The sequence below is a fragment of the Myotis daubentonii genome, chromosome 14, assembly GCF_963259705.1.
Source record: "Myotis daubentonii chromosome 14, mMyoDau2.1, whole genome shotgun sequence".
Lineage (NCBI taxonomy): Eukaryota > Metazoa > Chordata > Mammalia > Chiroptera > Vespertilionidae > Myotis > Myotis daubentonii.
Window position 1 is genome coordinate 51,391,601 of NC_081853.1, and position 18,651 is coordinate 51,410,251.

At 52.5% G+C, this 18,651-nt stretch overlaps 1 protein-coding gene across 1 annotated transcript in view; it reads left to right on the plus strand.

Annotated features, from left to right (window-relative positions):
- Positions 1-18,651, plus strand: part of ITGA9 (integrin subunit alpha 9) — a 261,202-nt gene that overhangs the window by 30,773 nt on the left and 211,778 nt on the right. Inside the window, exons 5-8 of the mRNA XM_059664393.1 lie at positions 6,223-6,290; positions 10,745-10,874; positions 13,526-13,611; positions 16,048-16,116. Of these exons, the coding sequence (XP_059520376.1) occupies positions 6,223-6,290; positions 10,745-10,874; positions 13,526-13,611; positions 16,048-16,116 (353 nt within the window). The remainder of the gene's footprint in view (positions 1-6,222; positions 6,291-10,744; positions 10,875-13,525; positions 13,612-16,047; positions 16,117-18,651) is intronic.

Genomic DNA, 18,651 nt, shown 5'->3' on the forward strand with positions numbered 1-18,651 from the left:
GCTGGAACTCTGGACCATTAAACAAGGACTCCCCATGCCCCTCCCTCCAGCCCCTGGCGACTGCCCTTCTGTTTTCTGTGTCAATGAACTTGACTGTGGTAGGGACCTCCTACACGTGGAATCGTAGTGTCTTTGTCCTTTTGTGCCCGGCTTGTTTCTCTTGACGTGATGTCCTCCGGGTTTATCCATGTTGTATCACGTGGTAGCATTTCCGTTTTAAGGCTGAATAATATTCCAATCAATGTATGGTAGGCAGTTAGACAAGATCAGAGCAAGATCGGCAGGCAGGTACAGAGGTCACCAGGGTGGAAAGCCCCGGTGCCTAGCAACGGGCAAAACTGCGAAGAAAACAGTCCCCCGCCCCCAGGCAGCCTTTCCTCCTCTGGGTTATGGCTGGACCCTCCCCTGACCTTTCCTCCCTGGCACGTTGCTGCTCATGCGGGTTAGACCCCCTTAGTTCCTACCCAGAACTCAAGTCCCAAGTACTGAGGTTGCTGAACCAAGGCCTGGTCTGACCCCACCCCAGCGGCCCAGCGCCAACACGCGTATATCCCACCCTGTATTTATCCATCCATCCATCAGTGGGGAAACAATTTTTTTTTTAAAGATAAGAATATTATCACTGGAAGTGCGCCCTGTGAGGCATGATGGTGTGGCCGAAGGAGATGGGCAGTTAGGAGCCTTGCTCTATAATCCTGACGCAGGGTAATTAGCTGTGTGGCTTTAAAGAAACGCCTTGCTGTCTCTGAGCAACTGTGATTTCATCTGTAAAATGAATGGCTAGGATTAGAATTAGAGACATTCTCTAAAGATCATTTCCCCTCTCAAAGCCTCTTTTTCTCACATAATTGTAAGTTTCTAGCTTTATTGCAGTGTGCATTTAATGCTCGCCATAGCTTAATTGTCAATTATTTTGATAAAACGTTGTCCCTTCCTCTCCAACCTAGCTATTTAGATCTTTTTTTTTTTTTTTCCATTTAGATGGTGGTCCCTCACAACTGAGGGTCATTCTGTTTTCTCTTTAGTTTTGTATGTTGCAGCACCTTTTTTATTACGAGAGCTGTCTGCCCAACGTCGCTGTCTTCTAAATTGTTGTTTGTCAGTTATTTAGTTTTCACTCACAAGTTGAGCGGGGGGAAAAAAAGAAAAAAGAAAAGAAGAAAAAAAGAAAGTCAGAAATAATTGAAGACTGGAAAGCTATTTTTTTAAAAAAAATCTGATATTTTATTTCATGGCTAAGCTAAGGAACCATGGAAAAATAATTTTAAAATTGGTGTGTTAAGAAGACTGGCTTTGAAAGATGAAACGTGCTCAGATGGGAAGTAGGAAGAGGGATTAGTAGGAAGGATATATGTTCCTCCGTATATAAATCTTGATCTTTCCACGGGTTGGTTTTATCCCACCAGGGTCTGGGAGGAGTGCAGGAAGGGACCCCACCCAAGTTTATTCTTGAACGAATTAAAATTCAAAAGCTCCGGGCATGAGCTGTGTGGATTGTGAATGTCTGGAAACCAGCATATTTTTTCCTCTCTGAATTGCCTTCTGTTTAGACAGGGCTTAGTGAAACCAGCAGCTAAACCGAGGCGAATTCTGCCATTTTTAGAATGAGGAGCCATACAACTTCAGTGCATCAAAGCAGGTGATGCAGGCCCAGTAAGTCAGACCGGGCTGCAGCAGAAAGCAGCCTTCTGACCTGCCCCAGCTCCCCCAGCCCACGTCTAGGCCCCTTCCTTCAGCCACACCTTTTGCTTCCCAGGTTCAGTTCCCCCAGATGTAACAGCCTTCGATTTCCTGCAGCGTCTGTGCGCTGCTGGCCTGCCAAGCTGGCTTCTCCCTGCAGCTTCCAGGTGGATGCATGTTCTGTTCCCAGGGCCATGTCCTTCGGGCATTCGGAGGCTGAGTGGGCGTGCCCGGGAGCAGCCCCCTGTGGGGCCTGCAGCCTTTGTGTGTGTGCAGGAACAATTCTTCCTGGGAACACAAGAGACTCAAGGTCCCACCCCACCCCTCCACCCCTACTTCCTGCACTTCTCAATGGCAGGGGTGTGACCTGGGGGGTCCCGCGCAGCCCCTTATCTCCACATCCCTCCCTCCTTCTCCTGGTTCTGTGGGAGAGGCTTTCCTGCCTGCTGTGGGCAGGGCAGGCCAAATGCAAGTTTTCCAGGATGTGGGCATGGCACATAGGTGGGTCTGCATACCCAGATCCCAGGCCTGTACGTTTTGGGAAGTGCCTTAGGGAGAAACCTCCACCGGACCTCTTTATGTCATTTTCTAAAAGAAAGAATCAGGTTATAGTAACTATGGTGTCTTTAATGCACAGAGATAGCACTCCAAAAAGTGCAAATAACTGACGTGAGCTGTGGTCCAGTGCCCGGTGCATCTGGCCACTGCCTCTTGGGAAAGTCCCCGTAGCCCAGGCCTGGCCCTGATGGTCACCATGGCGCCCTGAGGTGTCAGTTTACCTGTGGTGTGGCCTTGTTCCCTTTACAATGCGCTTTCTTAGGTTGCTCCTCACTTATTTGGGATTACTGACTACCCAGCAGGCTCGGGCAATGTGATTTTTTTTCTTTTTTAACTGCCAAGTAGCAGGCGGGGCTGGACCAGAGCTTGGGGCTCGGGTGGCCGTACGGGGCAGCGGGCTGCCTCTCCAGACGTGATTGATGAGGGACAGCTCTGAAGTATGCGAAGGATGCTCACGTCAGTTCTTCAGAGGGGTGTGTGTGGCTTTGAGAGAGAGCACTTCGCCTACGGAGGATGGGTTTGGACCCAGACAAGGCAACGTTATGGGCCTGGTCTCCCGGGCTGGGCCGTTCCGGCTGTGGCTCAGGGGCTCCTCTTGGGTTTTGGGGGACAGTGAAGGGTCATGCCTGGGGCTGGGCAGGGATTGAAGAACTGGATCTGCATATTCTCCTGGGGCCTAAGGGGAGATGGAATTGCCCAGGGTGGGCTCAGCCACTCTAGGTTTGGAAAGCCCAGAACAATCCACCCAGCAGGTCCTTGCTGTGCTCACACCCACCCTCAACCTTGACCTCTGCAGTTAGTTGTGGCACTGGGTGGAGAACCCTGAGCACAGAATGCAAGTCCTTTCCAATCAGGGCTGGGGTGGAGGTCAGGGAGCCTGACAGGTTGGAAGAGAGAAGGAGGCAGGGCTGGAAGGTTGGGGGTGAGTGGGACAGAGGTCCAAATCGAAGCAGATTGGGGGTTCAGTACTTAGTGTCAGGTGGGACGGAACAGCACGTATGCACCCCTGTCCTCAGCACACACAGGTGCCTGGCACAGGGCTGGTGTTGGAGCGCTGAGATGAATGAGCTCATCTTTGTGCTGAGTAGACTGTGAGATGAACAAACACGTTTTGTGATGAGCAGAGGGTCCCCTGTACCTTTACCTGCAAGGTCACCTTGACCGAGGAGCAGAGGAGGGTTCTGGAAGGCTGTGGGGGGCTTGGAATGTGCAGCTCTCCAATCCGGGCCCATCCATGGAGCCTTCCTAGGCTAGAGTCCTATAACTTCCCCCTTCCCTCCCAGAGGTTGTGGGGTTGGACGGGGTGATCCTCTCCCAAAGTAAGGGGCTGATCCCAGGGTCACACAGGATCCTGGGAGGCCGGAACATTGCCTGTCTTCTCCTTGAGAGGGATGGGTTCCAGTCAGGAGCCCGCAGTGGTGTGAGTCCCGTTTTCGGTCATCCTGAGAAGACAGGTATAGTCCCTGGGGTTTCAGAACCTCAGAGCCGGTGGGATGGTGCCTGCTCTCTGTGCGAGCCTCGCCCTCTGACCTCTGATGAGGCACGTCCCTATTTGGGGAGCCAGGAGCTGGCCTGTGATGGTGCCCGGTCGCTGCCTCCTTGGTGGCCGAGGCAGAAGTGACAGTAAAAAGGCTTCCCTTCGCTGGCCTTTCTCCTGGGGCCGGGAGCTCCCCATGCGTCTGTGGCCACCTCAGAAACCCGGGGTCCGCTCCTGGCAGGGAGTGTGAGGATGAGGCGGAGAGAGTCGCTGACATGTTCTTACCTACGGCTCTTCAGTGTCGCTCGCACGAGAGACCTTGAGACCGTTTCTTCTTGAAAGCATGGAAGATTCCGACGTAGTCCCTATTCCTGTCGTAGACGTCTGAGGCCGGACGGGTGCCCTGCCGTGCAGTTTCGTTCAGTTTGGGGGCATCTGAGTTTCCTTTCTCTGCTTTATTTGTTCGGGAGTGACAAGTGGGTGTGTAGCCCCCAGTGTCGGTAGGTGGATACGCTTTTTCCAGACTTTCTAGGTTTCATATAACCGTGCAGGTTGGGGCGTTCCGCTCCTTGTGCCCTAGGATGTAGGGATTATGATTACTTTTTATTGTTTCTTGCCATCCTACAACTGGATGCAGGACCTATCTGTGACTTTGTTGGTGTTGTTTTTTTTTTTTTAAATATATTTTTATTGATTTCAGAGAGGAAGGGAAAGGGAGAGAGAGATAGAAGCATCAGTGATGAGAGAGAATCATTGATCGGCCGCCTCCTGCACATCCCACACTGGGAATCGAGCCCACAACCCTTGCCTGTGCCCTGTGGGGGAATCAAACCATGACCTCCTGGTTCATAGGTCAGGGGTCAACCACTGAGCCACACGGTCTGGGCTATCTGTGACTTTGCACATGCCCCTCGCCCAGCCCCGGGGTGAGATTGGGCGGAGAACAAGCAAGCTGTGCTGGCCCGGGCTGCTTTGGGGCAGGGCAGGCCTGCTGAGTTCTCCTGGTTACCAGGACCCCGCGAGGAGCCGCTTAGCCCTCTGCAGGGAGGACGAGTAACTCGCTTGACATTCCGTAGTAATTTAGCAGCGGTTAATGGCCACTTACTGGAAAATGTTACCAGGCTCTGCGGTGAGTGTTGTTAGGAAGTGAATTACTCTGGACGTGTCCCCAGGGCCCTTCCCCTTCTCCTCCAGCAGAGCTGGGCTGCAGGAAGTCGCACTGTGTTGCAATCCCGGCTTCACTGTTCCCTTGTAGTATTTATTTTGTTTCAGATTTAAGGAGATTGTGTATTTATGTAGAAAAGTTTCCAAAGTAAGTATGTTGCTTTTCATGGTACCAGAGGCTTAGAGCCCAAGGGGGTGGGGGGTGTCCCCTGGGTTATTTTGCTGGCTAGCCCCCACCCGAAGGTGCCCAGGGGCAGCCGTGAGCCAGTGCCCAGCAACGTCAGGGCCACCTGTCATTTATCTGAGTCGTCTGAGCTGAACATCTCTCCATGTCTTTACACATGTCCCGAGTGCAGACGGCTGGGTGCTTCCTGGCTGTTGTGCAATCCCTCACTTTGCAAAACCTCGGATGGGCCGCCGAGATGACAGCCTGTGGCTTTTTGAGCCTGCCGAGCCTGGGGTAGAATTTTGGCTGTGCCGTTGACTAGCTGTGTGACCTTGGACAGTTCACTCAGCCTCTCTGAGCCTCAGGGGTGTTACCTGTCAACAGGAAAATGGCGATACGGGCTCTCAGGGATGAAGGATATGTGCCATGGTGTGAGCCGACACAGGGCCGGGAACATGCTAACACTTTTCCTTGCCAACTTCAAACTAAAACAGCCCCCTTTGGCAGGGTGGAGCGTTGGGAGCTGAGGGAGTGGGGAGCAAAGAGCTCATCCTTTGGTTTTCTTTTGACCTGGAGCGGCCCCCCCTCTTTCCTTGTGCGGGACGAGGAAAACGGGGTGGCAGTGTATAGTGTCCCCGCACGCCACCAGAGATGGTGGAACGGGTCCCGGGGCAGGTATGGGGGTCCGCTCCTTCTGCAGATGGGCTCTCGTGGCCGGTTTGGGTAGCATGGAGGGAACCATATTGCCTCCAGCTGTATGGAGTGTCTTTGCGGAGGCTTGGTCGTCTGCACGCTGGGAGGGCGACATCATTCCACGTCTGGGCCCCGTTTTCAGCTCTTCCTTCCTGCTGGGGCGCTCGGTCCTTCCTAACTAACGTTAATGAGATCGTTGTCACCCGCCTCCCCCTCCATCGCCATGGCTGCTGCTCCTCTCTCCCCACATGCACGAGGACTCCCTCTGGGGCACTTGGCAGCCTCGCTCCCTGATGGCACCAGAGTCTGGATTTTTGCGGTCGGGCGGGTTCCTGAGACTTCCCTGCCGTGCCTCAGGCTGGACGGCGTCCCGGGGCCCAGCCCGCAGCAGCAGCCGGGGAGGGGGCCCGCTCGGCCGCCCCGCACACGACTGGCACACACTGACCAGGCTGTGGTTTGCTCTCTCTCCTCCCGCCCCCTCCAGAGTATAAGAAGAAGTACGGAGAAGAACACGGCTCCTGCCAGGCTGGGATAGCAGGCTTCTTCACCGAGGTGGGTGTCCTCCAGTCCTAGGCATACAACATGCCACCTGGGCTTGCTTCTAGCACAGCAGTTCTCAACCTGTGGGTCGCGACCCCTTTGGGGGTCCAACGACCCTTTCACAGGGGTCGCCTGAGACCGTCGGAAAACACATAATTACATATTGTTTTTGTGATTCATCACGATGCTTTAATTATGTTCAATTTGTAACAATGAAAATACATCCTGCATATCAGATATTTACATCACGATCATAAGAGTAGCAACATTACAGTTATGAAGTAGCAATGAAAATAATTTTATGGTTGGGGGTCACCACAACATGAGGAACTGTATTAAAGGGTCGCGGCATTAGGAAGGTTGAGAACCACTGGTCTCGCACTTTGGTAGACGGGAAGAACGCGTATCTTTAATGCACCTGGATTTCTTTTTGCAGACGTTACGTGGTAGACATGAACTCTGCGGGTTTCCTAAGTGTGTCGTGGATTGTTCTGATACTGTGTGCTGAACTGTTTCCTGTCCCCTTTGGTTTGCAATACCATTCTGCCATGTGCCAAGGTTACTCTCTTCCATCCCAGGAAGCGCTCAGATTGTGCAACTTCTATGTCCGTCCCTCCTCCAGGGAGGTCTAGTGTCCCCGTAGGTGACAGGGACCCACTGTCCGTTCAGGAGCAGGTGACGACACATGGATGGCCATGTTGTGAGAGTGGCTACGTGGGCTGGGTGTGCCCAGGAATTTGGAAGTGGGAGGGCCTAGAGGGAGGCCAGATAGGGGGCTGTGATGGGGTCCAGCCCCGAAGCAACGGTGCAGGCTAGGGAGACCTTTAGGGATGACAAGGATGCGGGGAGTTGGAGAGTATGAAGGCGGTACCAGTGGGCTGGGTGGGCAGAGGGCGTGGGGAGAGGAAGGTTTCCAGCCAGGGCTCTGGAGCCTGGTGTGCGGGGAGCAGGGGGGAGGGCCCCCCCAAGGAGGACTCAGTGGGACGGGTACCCTGAGGGTCTGCTTCACACACGGGCTGAGTGAGAGGATGAGGCACACGCATAGATGTTTTCAGAAGGTGTTTGGATAGAGGGGGCCGATCCCCGCCTGAGTTAGAAACTTGGATCTGGCCAGTGCTAGTTACTGTCTGAGGGACTGCGTGTGCTTAGCGTGGAGGCCGAGGGTGCGGGGAGGATTCCTCCTTTCGATGGGGGGCAGGGAGAAAGTAGCCTCATCGCAGACCTGAGAACTCATCAGAGATGTTGATGAAGAGCTAAGGTGGGGGAGAGAGTCCCCGGTGAGGGGGCATCATGGTGGTCTCATCAGCCAGGAAGTCGGGGGAGAACACGAGGGCATTGGGGCTGGGTGGGAGGGGGGCACCGTAGGAGGAGCAGGCAGGGCGGGGCAGGGTGTGGAGGGGAAACCCAGGTGGCGGGGCGAGCTCAAGGCGGGCAGGGGAACAGGGACCTGTGAAAACGCCAGGCTCTGGAACCACGGCGCCTCAGCATGTGCCGGCTGCGCTGGGAGCCCCCAGCAGTGGGGCCTTGGTGCATGGGGGGGCGGGGGGGGGGCGGGGGAGGGGGGAGGTAGGGGGAGAGTGGCAGCGACCAAGGCTCAGTTCTCTGACTCGGTCATGCTGTCTCCTGGCCACTTGGGGCTTTGGCCCCTGCTTCAGTTCCCAGGCTTGTGGCCTCTCTGAACTGGAGGTCTTTGAACTCCCTGCCTCCCCCGTTTCTGGAACCTCAGCTGTCGCAGGCTGAGCAGGAAATGTGGTGGAAGGGGTCACAGGGCGCTGCTCCCTTCCTCTGCCCTCCTGCTGACCTCGTCGCTTGGGCCTGCCTTTGCCGTGAGCTGGGAGGCCCCTGCATGGGGCCGGCAGCTGGCCCCAAGCTGGACGTGCTCCTGTGGCCTCCGGGCATGGCCCTGTGGCCCTGACGCACTCTCCCCCAAAGTGCCTGCCTGACCTGGGGGTCGGTGACCCTGGGGTTATCCCAGCTGTGTCAGTTATGGATACCACGGGAGTTTTCGCCGGCCACTGGGGATAAGCGGGGGTTTCCTGGGAACTTCATTGATTTTTGTAGCTTAGAGGATGGATTCCTGTAAGTAAGAAAAGACGTGGACCGGCCCCGCCAGCGTCAGAGCCCACGGTGGAAGCCGGGAGACACCTGGGGGCAAGGCTGTTTGGCACAGACTTCCATGGTCGAACCCGAGCATTCCTCTGCCATCTGGCTCCCTCCACTGTGCCGTGTGCAGAGGAAACCCCGGCCTCTCTCAGCACCCCCAGACACCCCTGTGCCCTGAGGTTCTGTGATCAAGGCCCACTCTGTTCATTGATGGTGCTCCACACGCAGCTCCTGGGGAAACGGGCATGTCTGTGGGTGACATTCGCCTTGGCTGGTCCTGGGGGGTGGGGGACTAAAGCATCAGTAACTTGCGGGCAGTGCCAGCAGATACAGGCATCACCCGCGCTGAATGGAAAAGGCCAGAGATGAGGGACTTCCAGGGAGGGGCACTGCTCCTCTCCTCCCTCCCCCTGGGGAAGCAGGAGTGGAGGGCTCAGTCCGGCACCACTGGATGCACGATGCAGCGGGGCGCCTCGCCTCACTTCCCTCGGCCCATCAGCCTCCTGGCGGCCTGGGCTCCCTTTCAATGCCTGTGCAGTGTCCTCCCGGGAACACATTTTGCATTTTCGTTTTTTGTTTGTTTTGCTAATCCTCCCCCGAGGGTATTTTTTCCATTGATTTTTAGAGAGAATGGGGGGAGGGGAAGAGAGACAGACAGACAGACACATAGATTGGTTGCGTCCCGCACCCCCTCCTGCCCCCCCAGGTCCAGCCCTGGATCAAACCTGCAACCCAGGTGCATGCCCTTGACTGGGAATCGAACCCGAGACCCTTCCATGCACGGGCTGACACTCTAACCACTAAGCAATACTGGCCAGGGCCCGTTTTGCATTTTCTGAGATGACTTCATTGTCAGTGTTTAATCATTGTTCTAGAAATTTGAGAAAACACAGAGCAAATAAACCTCTGGGATAAAAGAGAGAGAAAAAAAAATCAAAAAAGGCTTCCTGAAATCCTGTCTGTCACCCGGTGGAAAAACCACACATGGTTTGGAGCTTATCCTTCTGGTCTCGGTCTGTCTGCCTGTATACACTCTTCTTTTATAAGCCTGCTCGCGGCACGGGTGTTGTTTGGTGTACTCTTTCACACTCAGAGCACTGTGTGACTCTGTGCCGTTAGATCGTCTGCGGTATTTTTATGGCCACAGAATCTGTCGAATGGACGTACCGTGACTTAGAATCCCGATGTGAGCTGTCTCCGTTAGCACAGTTACGCATCTTCTTGTGGGTAAGATCATGCAGATTTCCGTGCTGCCCTCCGTGGGTCACCGAGTCACCTCTGAGCATGGAATTATCCCCAACGTTGGTCCCTGGATGGTTTTGTAGCATAGACGGGTGCTCAGGCTTGTTGGCCCATTGCTGCTAATCGAAATGCTAGAGACAGATATGTCTTAGAGTTTCAAGGTCAGTTTACAAGAGTAGTGCTGCCCTGCCCTGAGCAGTGGTTAGAGCACCGGCCCTCGGACTGGAAGGTCGTGAGTTCGATTCCTGGCCAAGGGCAAGTACCTCGGTTGTAGGCTCGATTCCATGCCCTGATTGGGGCACGAGCGAGAGGCAAGCAGGCAATGTGTCTCTCTCACATCAGTGTTTCTCTCACTGTACCTCTCCTTCTTCCTTCCACTCTCTAAAAACAATGGAAAAAATATCCTCGGGTGAGGATTAAGCAACCAACCAACCAAACAAACAAAAAGCAAATAGTAATGCTGTCTCTAGCTGTCCGTGCTCTCTTCTCTTTCCAGTCTGCGTCCTTCCCTTAGGGGGGCTCGCTGCTCTCTGGATGTCATCCTTCTGGGCTTGCAGGGGCCACAGTGGCCAGAACACCCAGCTTCAGAGCCGTTTCTGAGACGAGAGGCCTGAGTGAGGACTGAAGGGATTTCCTGCCTATTTTTTTGCAAAGCTGATGTTGGTCCGTGTTTTTCTCCTGCTCGGTAGCAGGCAGGTGCGGTTGCTGCATCGCGGAGCTGGAGCCTGGCTGGAGACGGGGGTGATATCTTTTCCCGAGCATCGCTCCCTGGAATTCGGGCAGTGTCCGATCTTTGCCATTTCCTTGTTTGATCCTGGTGGGAAAATGAGGACAAGATGTCAGGCTTCCTCTGTGGGTAGGACAGAGACCCAATTTGTTACTCGTCTTGTCCACGTGCTCAGTTATCTTGGTCTCTATTCCCGGTAGCCCTGTCGGTGTATAGACTCCATAACGCCAGGGAATCGGGCGACATCATTTTCGTGTTGCTCAGCTGAAGAGAGTCCCCGGTGAGGTGTCTTGAATTGACTTATGAGTTCCTTGTGGTGATGGTGGTTCTCATCTCACTGCCTACTTCCCCCTTCAGCTTCTTTTCTGATCACCTTTGGGTTTCTCTCCGGCAGGAGCTGGTGGTGATGGGCGCCCCGGGGTCGTTTTATTGGGCTGGGACGGTCAAGGTGCTGAACCTGACGGACAACACCTACTTCAAGCTGAATGACGAAGCGATCATGAACAGGCGGTACACTTACCTGGGTGAGTAGCTCAAGGAGGTGACAGGTGACAAGGGACACAGGAGCGATTGCCACGACGTTCACGAATTATTACTTTACTGGGGGCGATAGGATTTGCTGGCGTTGACACCCATACTGATCAGTTACAATTTTAGCTACAGTCCCTTACCATCCAGCCCCACATATGGAGGAGAAACAAAGCAGGGAACTGAATTCAAACTGTGATTTGATTAAAAAGTTAGCACTTGAACCTCCGGGGAAGCAAACGTTTTATTTTCTTATTCTAGCAGTTACTCATGTTCAAATGATCAGATACAAAATGGGTGCAATAGAACCCCGGTTTTCCATGCTGTTCCTTTGGGCGAGGTCTCTGCTTCCGGGTCACAAAGATGGTAGCAAACAGAGATAATCAGAACCAGAAATTATCACGATGGATAGCAGCCTAATGCTAGGGTTTGATCAAAGGCTCAGAGAGATTCCTCCTGTTTTCTCAACCTTTTTAATCTTCTAGAAAGAAGATAGACACAGCTTAAGCAAGCAGCCAGCCACCGGGCAAGAATGAGGCCCGGCGTGATCATGCCTCTTTAAGAACAGGGTAGACTGTCTTTGCTTGGGTACATGGACATTCTGCATGGCTTTTCTTTAATTCAGGCCCTAACTGCTGTCATTCTGGCCTGAAAAGGAAGCTAACTTTAGGCCCAATGCTGAGAAAGCAATGCTCTTTTGCATACATTACCCATAAGTTAGATCTGGGGGAGTCCTGGCCCCTTTTCACGGAGATTCACTTGTGAGAAGGCAGTAGAGGGTTGTCCACTTGCCTTTTCCCTTCTAACTGCAAGGTTTCCCCAGTGAATAAACCATAAAACCTTTATTCCGAGTCCTCGGGGTGTTCGCTGCCCTGTGCTCCCAGCTCCTCAGTCCTGTCATTTATTGAGCACCTACTGTCCGCCAGGCTCTGCCTGTTATTGCTTTTCATTCCCAAAACAGCCTCGTAAGATAGTTATTTTCCATCCACATTCTATAGCGAAAGAAACAGGTATGGAGAAGTTACGGAATAGCCAAGGTCCCGTGGCTCTTCAATGGCAAAGTGGGGGTTTAATTAAAACCCGTGGTTTCCGAGCTCAAGGTCTGGACCCTGAGCTGCCGCCCCTGTGCGTGCCACGGAGATACCGCCGACCCTCGCCGGGCTGGGAGCACCTTGGCGGTGGGGCGTTTGTCTCACATTTCCAGGACTCAGCACTGTACCTAGTGCTTCGTAGGGACTCGACCCGTGTTTACTAGGTCAGAAAGCGACAAGAAGGCCGGAGAGAGGCTGGTTTGGTGGTGGCTGTAGGGTCCAGGCTTGGGGCTGGTGGCTTCTCCCTGCATACGGAACAGAGGCCCCATCTACTGCCGGCTTCGCAAGGCTCCCTGGAGGCTTTGCTCTCTGTCACTCAGAATACTCTTGGGTAACATGAGCCTCCAGTCTGAGAGAGAGCAGCCACATGGTGAGTAAGAATTGACCCTAACGTGGTCTCATCACAAAGCACAAAGAGCTTATGGGCACAGCTTAGGTTTGAGGTTGATGACAAGGTTTGGGGACTCTATGGCACAGGGTTTCTGGGGGCCGGAGGACACAGGTTTCAGCCTGTCAGCAGGGCTTCTAGAAGGTGCAGGAAACATTTAGACTAAACTCAGACAACTTTTTCCTTTCTTTCTAGATTCCTTTTGTAACCAGATTCATTGCCTGCCCACCCACCCATCCGTCTGTCCATCCATCCATCCATCCATCCATCCATCCATCCATCCCTATTAGCGTCTTCCTGCCTTCTCTTAGGAGGGAGTGTGGCCTAATGGTCAACAGCAGGGGCTTGGGAGGCACACAGATTGGATTTGAATCTTACTGTGTGGTCTTGGGAATCTTGCTTAATCACATTTTAGTCCCACTTTCCACATCTCTGACATGGAAGAAATAATCATATCTTCCCCCCAGAGTTGGGAGGTTAAAGGCCATGATGACATCCAAAGTACACGTACAAGCTGTTCATAATAGCCCCAAAGTGGAGGCAAACCAAATGCCTCGCAATAGGAGGGGGAAAAAGATACTGTGATATATTCATGCAATGAAACATTAATCAGCAATAAAAAGAAACGACCACACTCAACATGGATGGGTGTGACAGTTATGTTGAGTGAGTGAAGTTGTAGACCAGGAAGACATAACGTGTAGTGATAGAATTCTGAAGCATGGCTACTTGTGAGGGGGCATTGATTGGGAAAGGGCATGAGGGACTCTCCTTGGTTGTGTTTCCATGGTTACATCCACTCTGGGTGGCGATTACATGGTTATATACATGTATACACATTCATTAAGGTCTGCACTTCAGATGTGTGTACTGTATGCACATTAAAAAATACGTCAATAAGAAAAAGAAAACAGACATGGAGTATGTAGCCTAGTCCCAAAGCAGACAGTCAGAGACTGCTCTTGCCCTGATGTCCTGGCGAACATGTCTTTGTGTGAGACGAGTTATTCCAGCACGAGAAGACCAACAGCTGCCATTGGGTCCAAGGCTGGCTGGATAATAACTGCCTAGATGAGGGTTACTTGAGAAACGTTTTCCTCTGATGGATCTTTCTCTTCCCTGTCATTGTTTCTCAACCCTGCCCTTGGCGTCTGCCCGTTCCTTACAGGCTATGCGGTTACCGCCGGCCACTTCTCTCATCCGTCCACCACCGATGTGGTAGGAGGCGCCCCCCAGGATGAAGGCATTGGGAAGGTGAGGAGAAGAGCCTTTGGAATAGCAGGGGGTCAGACAGAAGGGAGGGGGGCACACTGTGGCTGTTACAGGGGCTTGTCACCTCCCTTGGATCTGAAGATTCTGTTGGGTGGCCGGCAGGTAAGTGACGAAGTATTGAGGCACCTCTGCTGTCTCCTTCCAGCCACTTTTGGGAGTTGACCTGGAAGCTTCACCAGAGTGTGGATAGTACTCTCCATCTCCTGCACGTTCGCATCTGAGAATGTTTTTCACAGCCGACTCTGTGTGTGCACACGCGTGTGCAAGTGAGATTGTTAAGACTGACCTTGGCAGTATGCCCCTCTCCCCCGCACCCCCGCCCCCCCCCGCCACCAGCCTGCTAACTTCAAATCTTCCACTTTCTCAAATCCTTTCCAAGTTTGACTTTGACCTCATAGAGCCAGGTCTAGTCCCAGATATCTTTGAGAATTTATCTTGGGGCCTAGATTCTTATATTTATTTCCCCCAATGTTTTGGAACCAAGACTGGTGCAGCCCAAAGGCTGGACTGGGAATATGTGGGTCGTTTTCCCGAAGTATCCGCCCAGAGTGTAGAATAGACCCCGTGGGTCCAGGGCTGTCTGAGTCCCTTTGGGAATCTCGGTTGGAGCCTGACCCTGCAGAGAACTATGCTTGATGGGTCTTTGGCTCCAGGGAATAGGAAATCCAGATTGAGTAGGTTGGGTAGGTCCACATGAGTCAGGAATCTGCATTTTTAATACACTCTGTCGGTTCTCTGATGGGAAAGACTGAACAGAGGAATGGTGTGAGCCCATGGGTAGACCTAAGGTAGTCTAACCATATCTCTGGGGGCTCAGAGTAATGGGGTCTGGATTCTGGAGAGGCCGTGACGGGCCGAGACCACTGTTAATTGGAGCCTTCAGCCAGGGCGTCAGTATGACCAGCTGACCCGCTTGACTATGATATGTTTATGGGGGTCATCTCCCTGCACCCTCCTGGGCAGGATTAGGGGTCACTGCTGTTGTTTATGGAGCACGTGCCTCCCTCCCCACAACGCTGATGCTGTGGAGAAAGGGTCTTTGAAAATGAAACCAGGGGAAAACCCCAGGGCACTGAGCAGGGGGAAGCATGGGGATGAACTCTGGTGACTTCAAGAAAGATATGGGTCTCCCTGAGTCACATGCTTCCTCTCCACCATGGAAGGACGAGGAAGTGCCGCGCGCTGTTCCCGCGTTGATAATGTCTTCCGGGGGAGGAGCCTCGGAGCGCCCGCACCTCTGTGGCATTGATCAAAACCTCCACCTCCCAGTTCCCAGCGATGCCCACGCCTCAGCCGATGCTGCTTCCGGTTGGGCCACATGAGAGGCGCTGGGGAAACGGGTCACTGTTGATAAAAATGATGACTGTTCCATGGTCCCAGGGATGGGAGCTGGTCCAGACCTGGTTCCCAGGCACCCCCGAAAGGACCTCCGGCCTTCAGGAATTGGGTGGTGATTGATTTCTGTTATCTGGGCATGACAACATTCACACTGAGATCCTTCACCCTGTGCGAGGGTCCCCTGCCCTGGTTCTCGTGAGACGTTCTCTTCCCATACGGTGTAACTTGAAGAAGAACTTCCATAGTCATGTCATTTAGGAAGTTCCACCTCCATGATCTTCTTTGTGGCGGAGACTTATGGTATATACATGCACCCTAAAGGCTCTGAGAAGTCCCCCCAGTAAAGAAATGTATTTAATGTTTAACTCTGGTGTTTGCCAGCTAAATTCCTGTTTACGCAAGCAAATGTCATGACTCTTGAGGTCTGTGGTGTCACTTTGGAAAACTGCTTGGTCTGAAATGCTTCCCTCCCTCTTTTTTTATCTTGATACTAGAGGCCCGGTGCACGAAATTTGTGTACGGATAGGGTCCCTAAGCCTGGCCGCTGATCAGCTGATCAGGGCCCATTGGGGCCTTCCTTCCCCCAGTTGCCGACCGGGGCCTTCCTTCATTCCGCACTGCCCCCTGGTGGTGCACACATCACAGCGAGCGGTCGAATTCCTGGTTGGTCGAACTTCTGGTCTGTCGAACTCCTGAGGGGACATTTTGCATATTTGCCTTTTATTAGATAGGACTAGTAGGATACCTGCTCAAGCTCTCACTCATAGGAATGAAAGAACTATTTCAAGGGACAAAACACTTCTTCTAAGTGTTGAATTGTTTACTGGTGATTTGGAAGCTCCTAGGGTCTTACTATGCGTGGCTTCCTCCATGATGTGGCCAGGAGCAGAGGAGGTGAAGGACACTTTCTTTGCAGAGTTGATAAAATGAGAGCCACGCGGACTGCATTAGTATCCGCCGGCAGAAGCACACCTGTCCTGCGCCGGGTCAGGCATTTCAATAGGACTCCCAGGAGGATGCTGATAAATATCTTTGCTCATTGCTCCCATCTTAACTGGATTTTCTTTTTTCATTTCATAGGTTTATATTTTTCGAGCTGACCGAAGATCAGGCACCTTAATTAAGATTTTTCAGGCATCAGGTAAAAAGGTAAGATTCTTGGTATATATGTTTGTGTTGTTTGAGAGATGTCATCATGGGGAAGTCAGATTTTACGCGCTGGAAAATGGGTTTAAAGGCTGTCTCTGGGCCCTGTGTTTTTGTGGTGGTTCTGTTGCCTCTTGGTGCCTTTCTTTACCTTCTCAGCATTGTGTGTAACCTGCAGATTCATGGGATTCAGGTTGTTGTTGGAGACAGGTAGCAAGATGAGTTTGTACTGGGCCAAGTTCAGCATAGAGTTTTTTGGTAAAAGGTTGTATTTCACACTGTCATCAAATGACTGCATACTCTGTTTCTCTTGGCCTCTCTGTCTCTCTCCATCTGTCTGTCTGTCTTTGCCTCATACATACACATCTGCACCTCCAGAGAGATCACACACAATTGTGTACAGGTAGCAAGCAGACCTGATTACTTTCCAAGGAGGCCCGCAGACAAATGGGTCTCACGCTCCCTCTCTCACCAGCACAGCGCCACCCCCGCCGCCTTGCATCCTGAGCCCTCTGCCACCGTTGCCACAGGGACTGTTGTCACATGAAGAAAAACCAGAAAGCGTCACCCGTGTCCCTTTAGAGCCTTGAAATAGAAATAGCCCTCAAATTAGTCTTGGGCAAAGTTTATTTGCCTGCGTCATCTTGTCCTCATACCATCCCTAATCCAAATTCCTGCAGATTTTCCATCTTAATTTCTATCCATACTGCACCGAAGTCTGAAAGTAAGCCAGTTGGAGATGCTGTTGATTATTAAACATGGGCTTATCTGCTACCCACTCCTTAGTGTGGCTTAGATCAGCAGGCTTGCTTAGCATGACTGGCAGCTCTGAGGGGACAGGAATTCAGCTGGCAGGTGAGGCGAGGTTAGTGAGCTCTGGGGAGAAACAGGACCTGAGGCTTGGGAGGGAGACACCAGGAGACTGTCGGAAGGTGACTTCCCTTCCACTACCCAGAGAAATGGGGGAAAAAAGCTGTTTCCTTCCTGGGCGGCCATGTGTCCTGGCCCTAGTTCAGTTTCTGCTCAGAGTCAGACCTGCTCTATGAGTTACATATTGTTCTGATGATGAATCCTATTGCGAGGACAAAAATCTACTCATTTTGTGCAGTTTTAGCAACCTTCAGGCACATGCTCAGTATTGAATGGTCATCATATTTTCAGTAAAAAATAAAATAAAATAATGCATCTCCAAACTCGGTTTTGTGACATTTTCCCCTGAGAACAGCTCTGCGTTCCCCCGAGAGCTGGGCTGCCTGTGTTATTTTAACATTTCCAACCCGCAAAGCAGCGACCCTGGAAAATGCCCATGAGCAGTTCTGCAGAGGTTTCCAAGCACCCCCAGAGTTAGAGAGAATAACTGTGCGTTAGTGGCGAAGAGTCCCCAGGACCAAGGCGGGCGTGGGCGCTGCTTGTCATTTTCTTTAGGGCTCGTCTTGCCCGCTCCTGGCACCGTTCCAGACTTACCCCTTCGTCAGCCAATCCCTCCTGCCCTCTGGTTGCACTGTCTTGTAGCTTTACCCCATCGCCTCTTTTTGATTTTGAAATAGACCCTTATTCTCCTTACGCATTTTCTTCCGCTTTTTTCCCGAAGATATGAGGAATTCTTGCCCATCTGACGTCTCTGTCATTTCATAGGGGAAGGTCATGACCCCAGGCTCTCAAAGGATGCCTTTAGCGGAGTCTCACACACACAAGAGGGGTCTGACTCAGTAAACCACCGGTCCCTTCTGCTTTCGTGTGGCCAGAATTTGATCAGATAGTCTTATCTCCTGGCTTCACCTTGAGAAAAGAAAGAAAAAGGAAAAGAAAGAAAAAACCCAGTTTTGGTCTTCATTGGTGGGCATGCTTCATGCATAGGACACATGAGGAATCACCAGTGTGTGTGTGCAGTCCAGATGTTAATCGAGGCCCACATCCCCGCATCCCCAGGCTGACGGGAGCTCTCCGAGCAAGGACCGCGCACCCCACAGCGCGCTGTTGCCAGGCTGAAGTTTTACGGAATTGACTGAGTGTGTGATGCATCAGTTATGTCAAAACAGAGATAGGGAACTTCACGTCCGGGGATTTCTGCGTTAACACCGAAGAGCACGCCAAGTTAAACAGCCCATTAGAATGAGACAAGTCTTTCCCTGGGGCCTTGCCTGGGTCTCAGTCCTTTTGCTCATGTCCGGGTAGGGAGACCGGCACAGCCACCGAGTCGGCGACTGGCAGCTGGTTTCGGTATCCCTGCCTCCCGTGCCTCAGAACCTTCCCTGCCCTCCTCTCTTGGGCATGAGGGGTTGGGGCGCATGCGGGTTGAGTGCACGTGGCCTTGGCATGTGCCTGGGAGAGGGCATCGGAGTCCTCTTGGCCCAGGGTCACTGCAGGGAGGGGTCTGGAGTGTCCACCTGTGTCAGACTCCCCGGGGTCAGCTGCCCACACACTCGCAACAGTGAAAGGAAATGCTGCTTCGTGTCCATAGAACCAGAGCCCTTTTATTTGAAAACATGGATTTTAAAAGGGTAGCCTTTCTAATAAAGATCAGAGCTTGCATGCTGG